Source organism: Acomys minous (genome assembly GCF_964271855.1).
Source record: "Acomys minous genome assembly, chromosome: 9".
In the NCBI taxonomy this organism is placed as follows: domain Eukaryota; kingdom Metazoa; phylum Chordata; class Mammalia; order Rodentia; family Muridae; genus Acomys; species Acomys minous.
In genome coordinates, this window is record NC_140490.1 from 226,590 (window position 1) to 245,299 (window position 18,710).

Here is an 18,710-nt window from a genome sequence, read left to right on the forward strand (position 1 = left end):
ACAGATAACCCAGGCATGGACATGGGGAAGGGGAATCACTGTAGTGCTTGCTTTGCTCCAAAAAAGTGAGGAGGGCAGAGAAACGGTGAGAGGCAAATGCAAACACACAACGATGACAAAGCAACACTAAAAAGGCATGTTTAGCACCCCACTCTTCCAGATCATGGCCAAGGGACCCCTCTTAGAAGGTGGTTTACTAACGAGAGGCTGGTCTTTCTCTAGGCTTAGTTAACCCTGGCTTGTCTGCATCCTTCCATTTTCACAGACATCTAAAAACATTTTTCTAAAAGCTGTAGACACGTGTCAAGGAAAAGCATTCAATTAACGAGCATCCAGTTTACAGTTTTAAATTAAACTCCCATCAGAAAGCAGGGAATTCTGACTCACTAATTAGGGTCACCACTGCACATGGTAAAGGACGGCGTGTTTTAATTCCTCACAGCTGGCTCTTGAGCTCCAGGAACAGGGACAACACTGTTGTATTCTTCTCCTACATAAAGAACAAGAATCTTAGACACATAAACCTCCACAGCCCCCCACTGACTGTGTGCAGCTGCAGAGAAACAGGGTGCTGTGGGGGGGAGGGGAAGAGGTCGGAAGCATCATGTGGGGAAAGGCTCTGTGCTACCCACCAGCTGGATAAAGGGTGTTCTCGGGTACCTTCAAGACACACTGGCATGAACAGACTGGCTTGGAGTCAAGGGAAACTGAGGGCTCCTGCATTCATCCATAAACTACAACAAACATGGAGACCTGAGGTCACCAGGGTGTCAAACACAGGGTGCAGAGTCCTGGGGTTCATGGGGAGGAAAGGAAAGAAACAGCAAGGGTTCCACCACATTCCCCACATGGATCACAAGAACTGCAGCTGAAGCCCCGAAGCACATCTGGGGCCAGATGCTAAGGTGAAAAACAGGGCTTTTTTTTCCAGTACAAAGAAGAGCGACACACACTAACAAATGCCACAACCAGGGTAGAGCACACATGGGGGCTTGGAACCAGTAACCCAATTTCCAGGCAATAAAAAGCATTTTAAGCTCAGCTACAACTCATGAGGGCTAATTACGGGTCCTTAAATCTAGAATTCATTATTACTTTAGTTTTAAAAGAGCAGAGAAGAATTTATCAGCTCAAATCAAGTCGAGACTCCAACAAGGCAAGAACTGGCAGGGAAGTCCGAGGCTTTGTCCCGCCCAGAGGTTGAAGAAAGGACCTGGAGCCCTGGCTCGGCTTTCATCCTGGAAGAATCAACATGAAGAGCCAGGGGAAGCTGTCACCAAAACCAAGGGCAAATGATACAGTCAGACAGATGTAGCTCAGTAAGACTAACAGCAATGGGAGCTGAGGACTCAAGATGGCATCAGCCACTGGCACCCACAGAACCTCGGACCCTCTCAAGGAGCCCGAGACACCCGCAGAGGCTTCAAGGGGAGGGGAGGCTGCGGAAAATGAGATGATGCAGAGGAGGAGGAGGATGCAGAGCTTGCAGCAGCTCCACAAACACCAAATAAGGGCAGGTCTAATGGAAAGATGCTTTTAAAGAGTGGTCTCAAGAAATTGAAAGAAAAGATGGCCGAGCCACTGCTGCTTCAGGGAGGGAGGTTGTGGGGCGGCAGCCCTGGCCTTGGTGCTGCTCTTGGGCTGCAAGCAAGACAGTCATGCCTGGTAAGGCAGCGCTAAGGGCAGGAGGTGTGCAGCCCGGAGCGCTCATGGATCCTGCCACTGGACATGCTGTCTAGCCGCAAAAATCACAGGATTTCCGAGATGAGTCTCAGCGATAGTGCAGTATTTGTGGTGCTTCAGAGACCAGAAGCTTTGAGCCATACCAGTGACTCCTTGCAGTGAGTATTTGCATGTAAAGCTGTTTGGGCAAGAAAATATACCGTGTGACACAAAGCGGCGGTTTGCATTGCCATTTTGATGGATGAATGTGAGATGGAGAGATGGGAAAGATGGCGGAAGGGAGGGGCAGAACTGGAGACTTGGGAGAGCAGATGCAGACGGCAAAGGATCACGTCCTTGCTGAGGACAGAAGTGTGTGATGTGCAGCATCTGGGTCTTGAGAAGATTCTGCTCCCTGACCTCACCCCAACGTGTCCCCGACCACTCCCCCCAACCAGATCACCCTGACACTGAGCAGCAACAAGAAATCCAAAATAAAGAACAGTTCATTTCCTAGATTAAGCCTCCTCGGAAACCATGTTGGTGTCTGTGATCTGGGCTGCTGGTGGAGGCCATGGTGATGGCCGTTGTCTGTGCTGCTGCTGAAGGCCGTGCTGATGATCACTCTCCTTGCTGCCACCAGGGTGGGGAGGTGGGGGGAGGGTTGATATCCATGATCTGGGCGCCCAATGGAAAGCATGTTGACGTCCATGGCACATGTTACCACCAGAGGCCATGCTGATGTCCGTAGTCTGTGCTGCTACTTGAGGCCATGTTGAAGGCCATGAACCCCGCTGCCAATGGAAACCATCAACCTGTGCTGCTGCTGGGTGTTATGGGGCAAGGAAGCTTCTTTTGCAGTGGTGTTGATGACTGCAGACTCGTAATTAAGAATGAGAGACACTGAGGGTTCTGTGACATCCCCCCCACTACAAGCCCTGTGCCTCGTAAAAAGAAACAGTCCAGACAGGAAGCCAATGAGGAGAGTCCCAAAAAATTGGGACAAAGATGCTTTAGTGTAGATCTTCACGGGTGAAGACGGCTTGGGGCGGGGCTGTAGGGCGGGGAGAACTCTGTTCTCTGTAAGGGGCTGGCCACCAGAGTGAAGACCCTGCTCCAGTGAGTATGTGGACAATGCAAATTGGGCGTGGTGTGTTTTCTTCCCTGCATTTGCCACATGTCAAATACAACACAGCTACAGAAATGATGTACAGAATAACAATTTCTTACATGGCTTTTACGTCACTTTAGGGTCTTTAACCTAGAGATGAGTCAGTCAAGTATCTGGGTGGAAGTGTGTGGTTTCTGTCAAACTACTCAATTTTTTACAAGGCACTGGGGCAACTGTGGATTTGATATCTACAGAGGTTCCCAGACCCAGTGTCCTGTGGCTTCCTAGGCGAGCCTCTGCCTCCGTTTGACAAAAAAGGCTTAAAGTTTCCTTTAGAACTTCATATTAACTTAATGAGTATTTCTAAACTGAAAATGCTGCTTCCTTAACAAACGTGTGTTCTTAAAGTCAGGTTGATAAGATTTTTAAAATGCCTCTCATTAACCAATTTGAGATAAATTCTTTTCGTTGTTGTTTTATTTTTGTTTTGAACCTACAGACACAAGTCCCTTGCAGGTGTCACCAGATGGCTGGTTATGAATTATGCTCCCTGAGATCCACTTTGTTAACAGGACCACTGTCTACTTGTAGCTCTTCTTCCACAATCAGACCTTAAGGAAACATCCCCTCCACCCCCATGTGATTGCTGCTGCTCTTTCTGCTCCTCCTCGAGTCAGCCCTGCCTTTTGAGTCTATGAAATTAGTAACCAAACCACAACCAAGGCTTGAGGAAAATGAATCCATCCTTGTCAGATCAGATAATAGATTGGATGCAGGGACGAGGGAGCATCCACTAACAGAGGCACCAAGAAAAAAAAAACTCCATATTTGTTCAGCCTATTCTCCCCTACACAGGCTTCTCACCTCATCCTGGGTCAGTGACACTGGTCCTGCTATGTGCTGACAACCCTGGGAAGATAGAAGCTCAGAGAACTGAGGCCAGCCCTTCTTAATCCAAACCAAAGCCAGATTAACGCCAAACCAAAAGTCAATTTACAAAGCACCCTGCCCCCAACCTGCATTTCCACAAAGCCCAATATAAGGTGATGGCTTCTGCTGAAGGAAAAGGGACTCGGAGGAGTCTCCTGTTTCCCTTGTCACACATCAGAGGCAGTGGCAAGGTGGCTTTTTGAAATGGAGTTCACTTGTTAGGGGATTTTTATCTCGTATGATTTATGATTTATCATCAGTCTCCATTCTGTGCCATGGCAAAAATACAAAATTTAATTTTAAATTAAAAACAACAACAACAACAACAACAACAACACCTAGAAGGGAAGCTGTAAAAGGATATCATGTATTGTTCTACATGGTGGCTTACAGTAGTCAGGGCAGAGTTACTATCCAGACAATACCTGTAGCAGTCACTGACTGGGCATTTACAGCTGATAGCGGTGATTCTTTATGAACTCTACATGGACACAGTTTACATGATTCCAATGCAAGAGAGAAATAAATACGTATTTTCTCACTGAGAACCAAGAATTTGAGGGTCTCCGTGGTTCTCATCAGCTAAATGGGGGGTGGGGTGGGAATTTAGCCTGGGGAGCTGGACTCCAGATTCCACACTTACTAAAGCTTAGCAGTCTAAACCAATGTTCCCCTCTGCCCTTAACTTCTGTCCTGGTCGGGGTGGGAATGCCCGGGAGAGAACCTGTACAGAAACAGTGTAACAAAAGACAAAGCACAAGGAAGTGTTGTTCAACTGTTCAGAAATAAACAAGAGTAACAGTGAATAAAAAAACCAAGCCAAAAATATTAATGATACTACAACAAAAATGGAAGTGGTAACCAGTGGCCAAACGTTTAAAGCTGATTTTGTGCTGTAATTCAAGAAACGTGGAACTTCTCAAGATTACAGTTTATAAAAGTTTGTCTCTTGGGTTTTTAAAAATTTATTTATTTTTTATTTTATGTTTTATAAATGTTTTGCCTACATGTATTTAAGTGTACCTTATAGATGCATGGTGCCTGCAGAGGTCAGAAGAGGGCGTTGTGTCCCCTGGAACTGGGGTTAGGGATGGTTGTGAGCTACTAGCCAGACCCAATCTTATTTTCCTATGTGAAGATTTCATTCAGCTTTGTAATAGATAAAACTTTCACAAAGAAGAAAAACTGTATAAAACATTTCAGCTCCTTGGAATACTAGAAACTATTTAGTACGATTATTTTCCTTTAACCTCTGCACCCAAATGTTAAGGTCTTTTTTACTTCATAGGATCATGTAAACGGACACTAAAATGGCTGCTGTCTGTGCATCAAGTCTATGAACCCCCAGGCATGTGCTGGTGTGAGCACCCCTTACTGTGGTGAGTGCAATCTCGTAGGAACTGAGACCCAGCAACACCAAGGCAAAAAGGGGCCTGGGCACTATAATACGGTGACTTGTAGATGGCATGACACTGGCTCACGGCCACTCACCATTCAGGGTAAACTTTTACAGACATGTCTATTAGAGTATAAAGTTAAGGATTAGCTTGAACTCATGGCCTGAAACTGATCTATCACACAGGTACACACTCACAAAGAGGGCCATTCTGAGTCTTCTCTATGACGGAGTCTGCGTGGTTCAGGACATCAGAGTAGGTGTACAGGGTGACTGTTAAAGAGCCTATGAGTCTTATGTGTCAGGCCCTTGCATGGTCACTAAAAGAACAGTTACTGGTTCCCTAGCACTGACCCAGGAGGAGGTGTGTGTACTGTCCATCCTGCCCGACTCTCAGACAGCAGGGCCCTAGCTACGGGGCCAGCAAGGCACAGAGCCGTAAGTCCTGTCAGGACAGAACACACAGGTCCCCACCATCCCTGCCTCTACGTCAAGCCACTTCCAGACCTCAGAAATGTGGAAACTAAAGGAAACACGGCACATGGATGCCAGTGAGTATCAAGAATGTTTTTCAGAGGAAAGCAACATGCCACAGTACTAAAAGAACAGTATAAAGTCGGGCGTGGTGGCACACGCCTTTAACCCCAGCACTCAGGAGGCAGAGGTAGATCGCTGTGAGTTCAAGGCCAACTTGGTCTTCAAAGTGAGTCCAGGACAGCCAAGGCTACACAGAGAAACCCTGTCTCGGAAAAAAAAAAAAAAAAAAAAAAGTCGTATGCAAAAAAAAAAAAAAAAAAAAATCAGTTTTCCCTGCAATATTCAGTTCTATAAAAATACTGCTGTGTTAGCATGTTTACCAATTTTCCAAATGAAAATAGATTTTTACTTGCAGCAAAAGCTAGACTGTTAAATTGTTGCAGACCATAAACGCAAATATTGGTATCTATGATTACCTTGCATTTATTTTGACTTTACATTCTAAGGTAAAGTAACTTTTGAAATACCAAATATCAGATACCAAAAATTTAACTGGGATTTTAGTGCTATCAAAACTTTGAGTCATATTAGTTATCAGAATAATATCCGCACAGAATATTAAATAGCAATAAACAAACTACTGCATCTAACCTAAGAAGTCAGAAAAAGAAACACACACCGTGGATCCTGTTTATGAGAAGAGCAGAAGCCACCAGTGGTCTTAGGGTCCGGTGGTGGTTACCTGGCTACTGCTTGGGTGGACAGTGGCCAGCTGGAGGGGGACAACAGGATCTCCGGGGCTCCGGCAGAGTACTGCTCTGGGTGCTGGGCAAACGGGTGTTTACTTTGTGAAAAGTCATTAAACTCCACATGTAAAATGTGTGCATGCTGAAAGAAGTCAAAATAAAATGAAAGATAACAGCTGTGGGGGTGTACGGAGGCAGGCTGTACACCAGTAACATATGGGGCCCCTGGCTCAGGATTACAGACTGAGCCATAAACAGGAAGAGACTTAAAATACTAGTTAAGATCTATTTGCCAGAAGCCTCATTCATCTGGCTGAAGAGAACTACGTTAGTTCTACCTTGTTTTAAGACTTACGTAGCGGTGCTGTTTAGATGGCACTCCGAGGCAGGCAAGCCGCCTCTGCAAGTGAGGACACTAGGATGCAGAAGCACGTAATTGTGACAGTTGATGTTGTCATGGGCACATGGGCACTCCTGCAAGGGGTTTCCTTCATCAGACCACTTCAAAAAGGAGAGACCCACCCTGATGTAAGTGGCGCCTTCCCTCAAGCCCAGCTAGGGGAAGACGGAAGTGTAGCTGTGTTGTCTGTCTGCTGCCTTTTCTCTTGCTGGCAAGTTCACCCATCCTGTGGCCACACCTATGGTGTTCCTGATACCAGAACCAACGTCTTCAGGTTTCGTCATAGACTGAAGATCAGAAGGTCCCCGGTATCTTCCAGGACTTCACTCAAAACTGGGACTGCTGAGGCATCCAGCCTCCTGGGCGGAGCAAGCGTCATGCTCCGCCTCTCTGCTGTGGTTCAGCCATTGTTGGACTGCGAAGGCCTTATCGAGCAAGCTGATCTGGGGAACCCCCTTTAAATACTCGTTCTATGGGTTCTGGCCCTTTAGAGAATCCTGGCTAACACACTAGTAAAAATGATATTTTTTTAAATGTTGATAGTAAAGACTGTTGATATTCAGGCTAACAACTTCAACCAGCATTACGACTTAGAAGAATCCTTTTTTTGCATCTAATTTGATCATGTTTAACAAAGGTGTAACTCCACATGGAAGAACATGCAGGCAATCCTTCTGTTCAAAACACAAAGAGGAACTCAGCTGGCTGATGGAGGGTGCCTGAGCAGCGAGAGCTGCGCTGGGCAGGCACGCCTTCCCTCGAGAAGACCTTGCCACCGTCATCTCACCGGGGGCATTCCCCAGTGAGGAAAGGTACATCCAGTGCACCCAGTGATTCCGAAACTGCTTGGTATTACTGCCTCGCTGCTGGGGTCTAAGAAAGCGATGAACTTAAGTGATCAAGTCCACAAAGGAAGCCCATAGCCAAATTCAGTTTCAATCTTAACCCATCACTTTGGCTAACGGTTTCTTATACATCTCAACAGCCAGTACCTGAGTGCGGGTGCCAGGTTTCGTGTAACCAGAGCCCGTTATGACTTTTTTATGAGTAATTCTTTCCAGAGACCACCGCACCAACATCAGCGTACATTAACTAATTGCTACCACTACCGTATGTATAGCAGGCATTTGGTACATTCCAAGAATTCCTTTAGTCACTAGCCGGCAGACTGTTAGGATAACCTGCTGTCCCGGGACAGGCCCAAAGCGAGCGAGAATGTCTGTTTCAGCACTGAACATGTCCTGCTGGGCAGCAGGGGAGCAGAAATGCATGCGTTCCTGCCTTTGAGGAGAGCCAGTCAACAACTCTAACAGAGCGGCAGTGCACTGCAAACACTCAGTGAGCTCAGAAAGGACTCCTCTCTGAGGCTAAGATGGAGGCAGGGAGTCCTGAGAGATGTGAGGGCACAGATGAGAGCAGATGAGACAAATCAGGATGTTACTGGCAAAAGTGCTGAGTTGGGGTGGAGGGGAGGCTATTTGAGAAGCAGAGAGGAAGAAAGCAGAGTGTGAGGAGCTCACGGGCAGCCGGAAACAGAAACAGAATAAAATGCAAGCGAACACGTCTCCTCGCTCAGCAAGACAAAACCAAAGGTTCCAGAAGCCACACTTTCCTTACCTACAACATGGATGCCATTAACCAAGCACACAAATGTAAATACTACGGACCCAGTCACACGGGGTTTCAAAGAGGCTGAGATACCTTCTCATGCACTGTAAGGTGCAAGTGTCTAAACCAACAGCGGTCACTCCAAGCCAGCCGGAGATGCCAGTGACTCCCCTTGCTGTCCATTCCCGTCTTCTGCTGCACTGAGCTCACTGCCATGCTCCTCCGCAGCATGCTACAGCACCCACCACTGTAAACAGACAGCTACTATTCCAGCCAGGCCTCCGTCACCGATCCTTCTGTAGAAGGCTCTCTGCAGAACACCTGATTTCAAAAACCACTGGTGCTGCAGATGCAACTGCGAGGCAACTTCCTTTTCACATTTTTTAAATTGTGTGTGTGTGTGTGCCAGTGTGCATGTGTCATGTGTGTGTGTGTCTATGTGCGAGTGTGCATGTGTATGTTGTATGCAAGTGTGAGTGTGCGTCTGGCAGCCAGAAGTCAATTATCAGGTGTCTTTTTCTACTGCTCTCCCTATAATTTTTTTGAGGCAGGTCTCTCACCAAACCCAGGGCTCTCAGACTGCCTGGCCAGCACATTCTGGGGATTGGCCTTTCTCTGCACCCCCGGGCTGGGGTTACAGATGTGCTGACATGCTGCTGCACGTGGCCCTCTACAGGCGCTGGCATCTAAACTCGGGTCTTTGTCTGTGTGCAGCAAGCACTGTACCCAGAGAGCCATCTCATCCGCCTGGCAGCTTCCACTCTTATGAGCAAGAGTTGTACTAATTGACTTCGTCATCACAACAGCCCTTGTCTGACAATGAATGGGTTTTCTGAATCACACTTGCAAGAGTCAGAAGCAAGCCCCGGCTTCCGTCCCTGTTCTCTAGGGAATTACTCCCTGCTCCCTGCAGCGACAACAGGCCAGCACTTCGGGGCCCTGGGTAGCACACCCACCTTAGTGACCGAGTCACCTTGCCAGGCTCTTTTGGACACTTTAAAAATGAAGTCAGTCTAAATAAAGATACTCTGGCTTTTTAATGATCACTGTTTGCAAAGGGAGAGCTGTAAGAAAAGACCCCCTTCCTCAACCAAAAGAGGGTTGCAAGTGACTAAATGGGTGATAATTCAAGTAAGTTTGATTAAAAGCATAATTATAGGTAAAAAACATTCTCTGACATCGATATGTTAAAACAAGCCAATAAAACTTTGCTTTAACGACAAACACAAATTATTTTTCCAACAAATATATGCATTGAGTCAAAATTATAATTATTGTATAAATGCAATGTAGATAATTACAGTGATAATTAAAGATGACAAATGCTTGAATACTCTCGGCCTAAAACTGTAGCTCTCCCCTCAGTTCTGTCATCTTTTCTCAGTATCATTGTTTCCTCTAACACAAGACTAAGAACCGATCGCAAACACAGGCATCTTGGATTTAATTTCCTGTAGAACAGAACGTGTAAGTTTCCTCCTGCTGCTGTAACAAATCACCAAAGACCTCTGCAGTTAAAACCACAGTGAAATTTTCTTGTAGATCCGTCTACTGGTATCCAGCTGGCACCCTGGATCCTCAGCCAGGATCACACCCGGCAGATGCCAAGGAGCGAGCAAGTTCCAGGGGAGATTATTTCCAGGGCATTCAGGCTCACTGCAGTCCCCAGGATGGTAAGGCTGGAGTTCTGGTTTGCTTGCTGGCCGACAGGTTGGTCCTTAGCTTCTAGAGGATGCAGGTGCTCCTAGACTTACGGTCCTTTCTCTACCTCAAAGTCCCTGTTGTGCCTCTGCACTCATCTCTCCTTAAGTCATTCACCAAGCCCTCCCTCCCTCTGTTAAGGGTCCTTGTGATTACACTGGGCCATCTGGGTAACCATGACAATCCCTCTTAAAGTTCCTGCCTTAGTTTACCTGCAGGCTTCCTTTGCCATGAAGGCAACATAGTCACCAGTCCCACAGACTAAGACGCAGGCCTCTTGCGCATAGATGAGGGGACTATTGCACCAATCAGAGTAAACACAAGAGCACGTCTCTTTTATTTGAAAGTGTGAGTTCTTCGATTCACACCACATAGCAGAGCAGAGTCACGCACACAGTTGTCAGCACTTGCAAATATACTGAAACAAGTGTTAGAGCACACAAAAAATATTAGTGCCAAACACTTTAACTGCTGAAACTACGAAAATCCCAACATTCCGAACCAGCTGTCACCTTTTTGGAAGTATTCTGTAGGAATCACCAATCAGACTTGTAGTTTTAATTTAAAATATATTATACATTATATTAAAGCCTATTTGAAAGACCCACAAAAGTGTGCAGAGGAGCGCTGGTCAGGGAGTATGCTGTTCCAAATCCTAAGTGAAGCTGGCTTTAAATATTTAAAAACATTCCCATGTATTTCCTACTATTCACACTATGAAACTATACTCAAGCATGGCAGGCTACAGCATCAATCATTCATCAAGTCGTCACACTAATTTCCAAGCCATCTGTTACTTGTTAGAAACCGTTAGCATGATCCTTTCTTTGAAGTATTTACACACGGGGCTCAATGTCTGAGCTAGGACTGCTCAGTTAGTTGAAGGAAGCAGCAAGTGAGCCCTCCACAGGAGGATCCCGCAGGTGCTGGAGAAGCTGCTCACGGCCCCTTCTGCTCAGCGATGCACATGCAACACGCCTGTCCTGCGATACACATGCAACACGCCTGCCCTTGTTCTAACCGCACTGAGATTTTCACACCCGCTATTTCTACCTTCACCTCAGCCATGGAAATTACTAATTAAATGTGGTTTTTACTTTCACTCTATAGTACTCTGAAAACAGCAACTGGTCAAATTCTAGGAGTCAGTGAATTTAAAAGATACTATTAAAAGTTAATGCATTAGTCATATTTGTAGTCAATATAGTTCATGCTCATATAATTTGTTAGATTATTTAGTATTTTCTCCTGGAATTCTTACTTCTGTTTCTTTTTTAAATCTCTAATACACTCTGACTCCCTACCACACTCTCCTCTACTTGGTTTCATACGTGTCCTGTCATCAATCACGCGTTGACTAAATCTCTCCATGTTAACAATGACAATTTCTTATTCCTAAAAAACAAAGAAAAACTTCACATCCAGCAGTCAGATGGCCACCCACTAAGGCCTGACCCCTAAGAACTAACTGGCTTACTGCTCCCTCACAGCCTCACACCAGTGCCTCTTCAAGCCTTCACAGGCCACCCCAGCTAGGTTTATATAAGCCACACACTGAGCCTCGATTACCTCGGTATTGCAACCCCCCGGGGTCTTCAGAATGCTATCTAACTCTAGTGTTTATTTGATGTAAAGTAACAAATCTCTCAACATAAAATGGTACAAGGGTTCCTTGGTTGATCTTACAAATCCCCCGGAGACAGCCTGACCTCAGACTCTTCTTTCAGCTCCATTCTTCCATCATCTGTGTGAAACCCGCAAGGGCTTCCTGTAAGCGTGACCCCCAGAAACCACTCTTCTTGAGGACTGCAGTAAAGTTTAATATATTTCAGACGTCACTCCTTCCGGCTCCATGAAATGAGCCAAGCCATTGTGCCATCATCTAAGTCTTTGATATTGCATTTTAAGTAAATTATTACACTTCTATGTGAAATGGCTGCAGTTTCATCGTTGATGGCTCAACTTTTACTGCTTTGATTTTACATGTTTTCCAAAAAGTGTTTTTTCATCTCAGCAGACATGTTTTGTAGCAATCAGGACCGTGAATGTAAACTGACATGATCCATTTCTACATGAACTATTTGGAAATCCTGGTACTCTGCGAGGGAACCATCTGAACTGCGTGGCACGCTGGAACCTCTCAGACCTGAGTGTTTGTGTTACCCACACTCAGTCATAAAGAGCGTTCGCAAGTTGACACTTTAACCCTTAGAAGCTGACGTGCTCACATTTTCACTGAAGTGGCTTCTCACTCTAGAAATGAAGTGATTTGTTTTAGGGTTGTATGTTTAGGGTTGAATCAAGACATATTCAGCTCTGTGGTTTATTTTTTCTCTTAACAGATTTAGAATATTCACACTTACGGCACCTAACTGGAAAAGCCTTATCAAAACACCGTTGTCTGGATGATGACAAAATACTTCATTAATTATCACTAATAATAATTTCATTACTTCTTGAACTTAAAAATATTAAATGTAGAGTAAGAGTGTGGGGACTCGTACCTGTATTCGGGTGGCTGAGGCAGGGGGACAGTGAGTTTGGGGCTAACCTGGACTACACATCATACCATGTCTCATCAAAAAACAAAGCAAAGCAAGCAAACAAGCCCAACACCACACACTACTAACTTTAGAATTATAATACAGTGACAATAAAGGAAACAAAAATCAAAGCTGTGTGAAGCCAAACTATTTCACAGACTCAGCAGTGAGCGGTCAGCAGACATGAACTGGAGTTGTCTCCCGAAGCAAAGAGTCCAGCTCTGCTTTCCAGTACCACCAAGACACACGCCTCAAATGTGGACCTCACTGAATCCTGCAAATCAGCTCAAGCTAATGCGCTAACACTGAGCACTGCCTCAACTGACCACTTTCCACAACTACTGTGACGCTCACAAAGTGCTGCAGGGATGCAGGTGCACCAGCTACGTGAGCTACACCATCTCAAACACACCCACCGCTGCTGTTTGCACGCGGTCTGCGCTGGCAGCTTGGTTCCTGGTCTAGCAGTGTTGAGTGGTGGCGCATCTGTAGAGAGAGGCCATCCAGACACCACCCTCAGGATGAGTGAGTGCTGATCTTACAGCATAGGTGAGGTTTCAAGAGACTGGGCAAGCTCCTGTAAGAACCAGTGCTGTGAAGAACAGCTGGAGGATATCTGTTCCATTTCCTCGCTGGCACATGCCCGACAGCACTTGACCTGCTCCCCTTCTACAACCCCAGCACACCGGGACAGGCAGGGTGCAGGTGCAATACCACTTAGACCCTGTAAGCTGCCAGTACAGCTGGGACAAGTAAACGTCTTCCTAAGGTACTCAGCCATACTTTCTCATAGATGAAAAAGAGGGCAAAGACAGACGAAGAAGTGGGCCTGGACATGCAGTCACATTAATGAGATTTAATCTTGCTCCAAATCATCACTCAAACACTGCTAATATTTTCCATTATGAAATACACTGGGGAAAAAAGTGATTTTTAGTTGCTGATGGGAAGTGAAAATACTCCCCAAAAGGAGATTTCTATAAAACATAATCCGAGAAAGGAAAAACTATGGTGGAGTTTTCCATAGCAGTGCTGCTAAACTTAGCATGCAGCTGGTAAACGGTCCCTTATCAGGTGCTGGCACCATCACTTCCAGCATGCTGCCTGCCGGAGGAACAATAGTACACTGGTCTCCCGACAGCATGTGAAGTCCCAGTTACAGCATGCCATTCTCTCAGCTCAACACTTGCCAGGGCTTCCCATTCAGAAAAAGTCAAATCCTCCAGCTAGCCCCTGAGCTCTCTGCTCCCCTGGTCAGCTCACCCCTAACATTTCCCATCAGCCGGAGGCTCATACGCCCTGACTCAGAGACCCTTCCCTGCCTCTCTGGTCCACATTTGTGCCTCGTTCCTCCCAAAGCTTCTCACAATGCACAGCTGGGTATGCATTCAAACAAGCTTCCACTGTTTGCCTACACTGCCCGATTAGCTCCATGCTGATGTGTTTGTTCGAGGCAGTCTATCCAATACCTGGCATGATGCCTGGGCGTGGAAGGTGCTGGATAAATATTTGTTGAATAAATGAATGGGTGAATAAATTATGAGGCTTTATGCCTGTGTAACAGATCTGCCAAAAGTAAAACAGGACTTTTGATACTTTCTAAGTACGTTATATAATCAGAGAATACCTGTATTATTCCAACAACAAATATGTACACAAATAAAGGCTATACAAATAGAGATTACACAATAGCACGGGCTTGCCACCAGAATCTCCCTCGGCTTAGATGCTGACATCCATGGACGACTAAGAGGCCCTCTCTCCCGCTGCCTTTACCACTGGCAAGGAGGTAACTTTGTTCTGCCCTCAAGCAGAGGCACAGGGGTGTCAGGAGGGTCACTGACAAGGAATGGACAGGTCACCATGGGAAGCAGCGAGCAGGGACAAGGTAAGTCAGTAATGTCAACAGAGAAGACAGCAAGGGCAGCAGAAGAAAGTCATGCCATGGAAAGAGTAATAAGGGCGCATTACGAGCTGGGAGTTCACCTCCCCAATACTGCCTGTTCCCCAAAGCCTACTGGCTTCTAGATTCAGTTAAATATGTAAGTGCAGAGAGACTGTTCATAACTGAATGGAACTCAGAAGCAGAAAGGGCCAACAGAGCAGATGCAGCAGAAAGAATGGCGCAGTCACACAGACAAGGAGGTGCATCTGAGAGGCCCCAGAAGGGCGGAGCTTGTGACTGAGGTCCAGGCCCCTGGATGGTAGAACACAGATTTAGTCCCTATTCACAGTACAAACATTCTGTGTTTACTAGGTACTAGGCCCTAGACACCACAGTTTAAAGATGAGAAAGGCCACAATAGGCCAGTGGTAGCACCCCAAGTCCCCCCACATCCCACACATACCTAATAAATTAAGATAAAGGTTCCTGGTCTCTCTATTTGCCTTGGCCATGGTGAGGCCAGGCTCAGCCTACCATATTTTCTCCTTTAGTAGAGGCATGGGATGGCTGCATTGAAGTCGGTGCCTAGTGAAGGAACAGCCATGTTAATAACTTCCCTTGGGACTTGCAGTCTCCTCTCTCACCACTGGATTGCTCAACTGTTCCCTGGTTTAGATTCTTCTACCCTTTCTATCATGATTTCTCTAGTTTTGTCCTTCCTATTTTTTTTTAGCCAGAATTTGCTCATAACCAGAATACGTTATGGCTCCTGTTATTGTCAACTTGCTTAGCTTGCAAATGAGCATCCCAAGGCTCTGAGAAAATACTTTTTTCCAGATTACAAAGAGGTAGAGACCTAATGTGCCCAATTCTTAGCTCTGTGGTTGATACATTTAAATGCAGACTTGGACAACTACTATGAGATATATGATTTAAATATCTTGAAGCAGAATCTAAGCATAAAGGTAAAATAATAAAAACTAAAATGGGCAGTAAGAGGTGGGGAAAGAGAAAGAAAAGAGCTACTGAGCCCATATATCCCATAGCTACAATCTCATCACAGAATGCAAGCATGTGGTTTGCTAGGGACCACACTCAGGACCCTATGTACACTCTAGGCAAGTACTCTATCCCCACGATTACACTCTAGGCAAGTACTCTATCACCACGATTACACTCTAGGCAAGTACTCTATCACCACGATTACACTCTAGGCAAGTACTCTATCCCCACGCCACAGGCCCAGCTTTCTGTAGCTTTTGTCAGCCATTCTACTAACATCAAACTCCTGATTTAAAAAGGAAATAATGGGTATGTGACGTGAAAATCCCAAAGAATCAAAAAAATTTTATGTTGGGGAAAAAAGAAAATAATGAATAGTGCAGATTCAAAACAAGAGAGGGGAGACGAATGCCAATGGCTATACAAATTGAAAGGACTGTGCTGATACTACAGAAATACTTCTCACACTCGGCACATGCTCTGAAACATTTGTCTTGTTGTCCTTTCGTCACTGAGTACTTAGACATGTCCTACACAGGCTTCTGCGTTTCATCCCCAGCAGATGGTGCTGTTTAAGGAGCCTGCAGAATCCTGGATGGGAGGCATAGCTGGTTGGGAGTCAGCTGGAGACAGTCCTACTGCTCGGCCTTGTTCCCAGCACCACCTCTGCTCCCTGATCCACCATAAAGTAAAAAGGTTAAGTGCTGTGAGATCTAGCCACTCCAGGGACTGAGCCGCTTGGCCACTGTGCCTTCACTGCCAAATATGAGCTGGCATCTCCTGAAATAGAGTCAGAGCAAGTTGGCTTGTCAGGTATCTTGTTGGGATTAAAAAAAGAAAAAGAAAAAAAAAAAGGAACTAATACAGACTATAAAATGTTTCTCATGTCCTTGACCTCCCAAGGACTTGTTGGTCTTCTGTCTCTTCCTTTCTTCAGATTCTATCAAACCTAGATCTACTTATAAAATGTCATTTTCTCTCCCAACATTCAGATTCTTTCTGTAGCCAAACATGGTGCTCATTCGACATTTATCTTTCCTGTCTCCTTGGTACTTAGTGTTTGCTTGTTTATCAGCAGACCATCTGAACTGGCACATTCTATCAGATTCTCTCCACGGCATTGCTTCTTCACATCAAAGTGCTGGGCTGACCAGTCACTGCTGGGTATAGACACCACACTGGACTCCAAGGAAGGGTCATGTTCTCTAAAGGCTTGCGTCCAGTGAAAACAGAATCAGTGTTTGGTTTGTTCAGGTTGTTCAAAGCCATAATCACAAACACATCTGGTAACCCAACAAGAAACATCACACACTAATACTGTATAGAAAAGGCAAGTATTTTATATAGCAAAAAATTGATTTTATTCAAGGAAAATTTGTCATATGTGTAATATGTAAAACCTGCCATAGGTAAGTGCAATAGCTTGTCACTAGCCTGGGAACTCAAGATCTTTCTCTTGCTTATATATCAGAGAATATATGATTTAATCCTTTTTAAATTAACACTTTGTTTACTTCAAACTTTGTCTTAGTTACTGTTTTATTGCTGTGAGGAGATGGACACCAGGACCAAAGCAACTGACCAAGGTAACACATAAAAACGCAATTGGGGGTTTGCTTACAATTGTACATGATCGTCATTGTGGGGAACAGAAAGACATTACATGGGGGCAGTAGCTGAGCGCTTTACATCCTCATCCATAGGCAGCAGGCAGAGACAGAGAGAGAACAGGAGTGGCATGGGCTTTGGAAACCTCAAAGCCCACCCTACCCCATGACACACCTCCTAATCCTTTGCAAGCAGTTCCACCAACTGGGGGCCAAGTTCAAATATATGAGCCTAAGGGGGTTACTCTTATTCAACCCACCACAAATTTAAGAGATAACACAGGAAAAGCCCGCATCACTTAGACCTGTGTACTTCACATCATATTAATCATGCAAGTTCAACTCCAAGTAATATGCAGATAATGTAAAAACATGCTGAGCTCAAGAGACAGACGGAAAATAATGGATCTTTGTGAAGTTTATGCCCAGATTTAATACAGAACTTCTGTAAGGTAAAAAGCATCGCGTAGCTGTCAAACACAATGGCAACTTGATGAACGTTAGCTGCTTCTTCAGGTGTCCTTGGCCCAGCCCTCCCCACCTGCCAGCCTGCAATGTCTCCAGACATGTTTGAGCATTAGCAATGGGGAGTGGGAAGAGGATGCTGTGGGCGCCTAGAGGGTCAAGGGCAACTGCACAGCACAGCGCACAGCACAGCGCACAGCACAGCTCTTCACAAACGTTCTCCAGCCGCACTGGCCTGCAAAGCTCTGTTGTATAAGGAAAACAAGACCAGAGGAGTCAGCAGCTGACAAGAAATACACACATAACTGTTTCCACAGCCACCTACCTTGGATGCCTGGGGTGTGGACACCACATGGATTGTGCTGGGTTTGACGCCGTTGGCCTTGGTCCGCTTATAGAGGGCAAATCTGCTTTTCCTCCTGCCCCTGTCACCGTTAGGTAAAGCACCATTGTACCTAAAGCAGAGGAAACAAAAGCACTCAGTTGCTTGTGAGTTTTGGTGTAAGAGGAGAAGGGGAATGGCTGCAGAGCTGCTACCCAGGTCATTTCCAGAGACTTCATCTAAAAGTGATGGACAAGGGATTATAGGTTTCTTACCCCATAAAGGTAGACTCTTCAAATCTTTTTCTGAAGAGACCAGAGTTTAAATAAGCAAATGATTACTGTGCAGAGGCCATACAAACTCTGGCTCGACTCAGCTAGCGCCATTCTAACAGACCTCAGAAAAACGTGTGAGGAATATTTTAAAGGAACTAGTTAGGAAAGAGAATGCTAATTAACCGTTGTCTCTTACTCTCAGATCATGCTAATGCGCTCTGTAAGATCTGCATTCGCAACGAGACCAGACCTAGTTATTATTTCTTTCTTAAAAGCTTTGAACGCTATATGTGTTCTCATTTGTTTGAAACCTGTACTGCTAGGTTAACAGAAAACAAGCAAACAAACAAACAAACAAAGATAACTTACACAAATTATACATGAGTTTTACCCCACTCTAAAAAAAACTTGGAAAGTCAACAGGTCTTCAGATAGACTGTTTATATTTAGCTAATGCCAGAGTTTCAAGAGATTCCAGATTACAGCTGGCAGTTTGGTTTCAACTGCATGTGCTAAGCAGGGATTAACTTCTGATCTCAAGCTGTCTCAAGCGGCTTCCCAGGCAGCCGTGTGGGTCTGA

At 45.4% G+C, this 18,710-nt stretch overlaps 1 protein-coding gene across 3 annotated transcripts in view; it reads right to left on the reverse strand.

Annotated features, from left to right (window-relative positions):
• Positions 1 to 18,710, reverse strand: part of PELI2 (pellino E3 ubiquitin protein ligase family member 2) — a 371,889-nt gene that overhangs the window by 77,831 nt on the left and 275,348 nt on the right. For all 3 annotated transcript variants that reach the window (XM_084796768.1, XM_084796769.1, XM_084796770.1), the window contains one exon: positions 17,859 to 17,988. In XM_084796768.1, the coding sequence (XP_084652894.1) occupies positions 17,859 to 17,988 (130 nt within the window). The remainder of the gene's footprint in view (positions 1 to 17,858; positions 17,989 to 18,710) is intronic.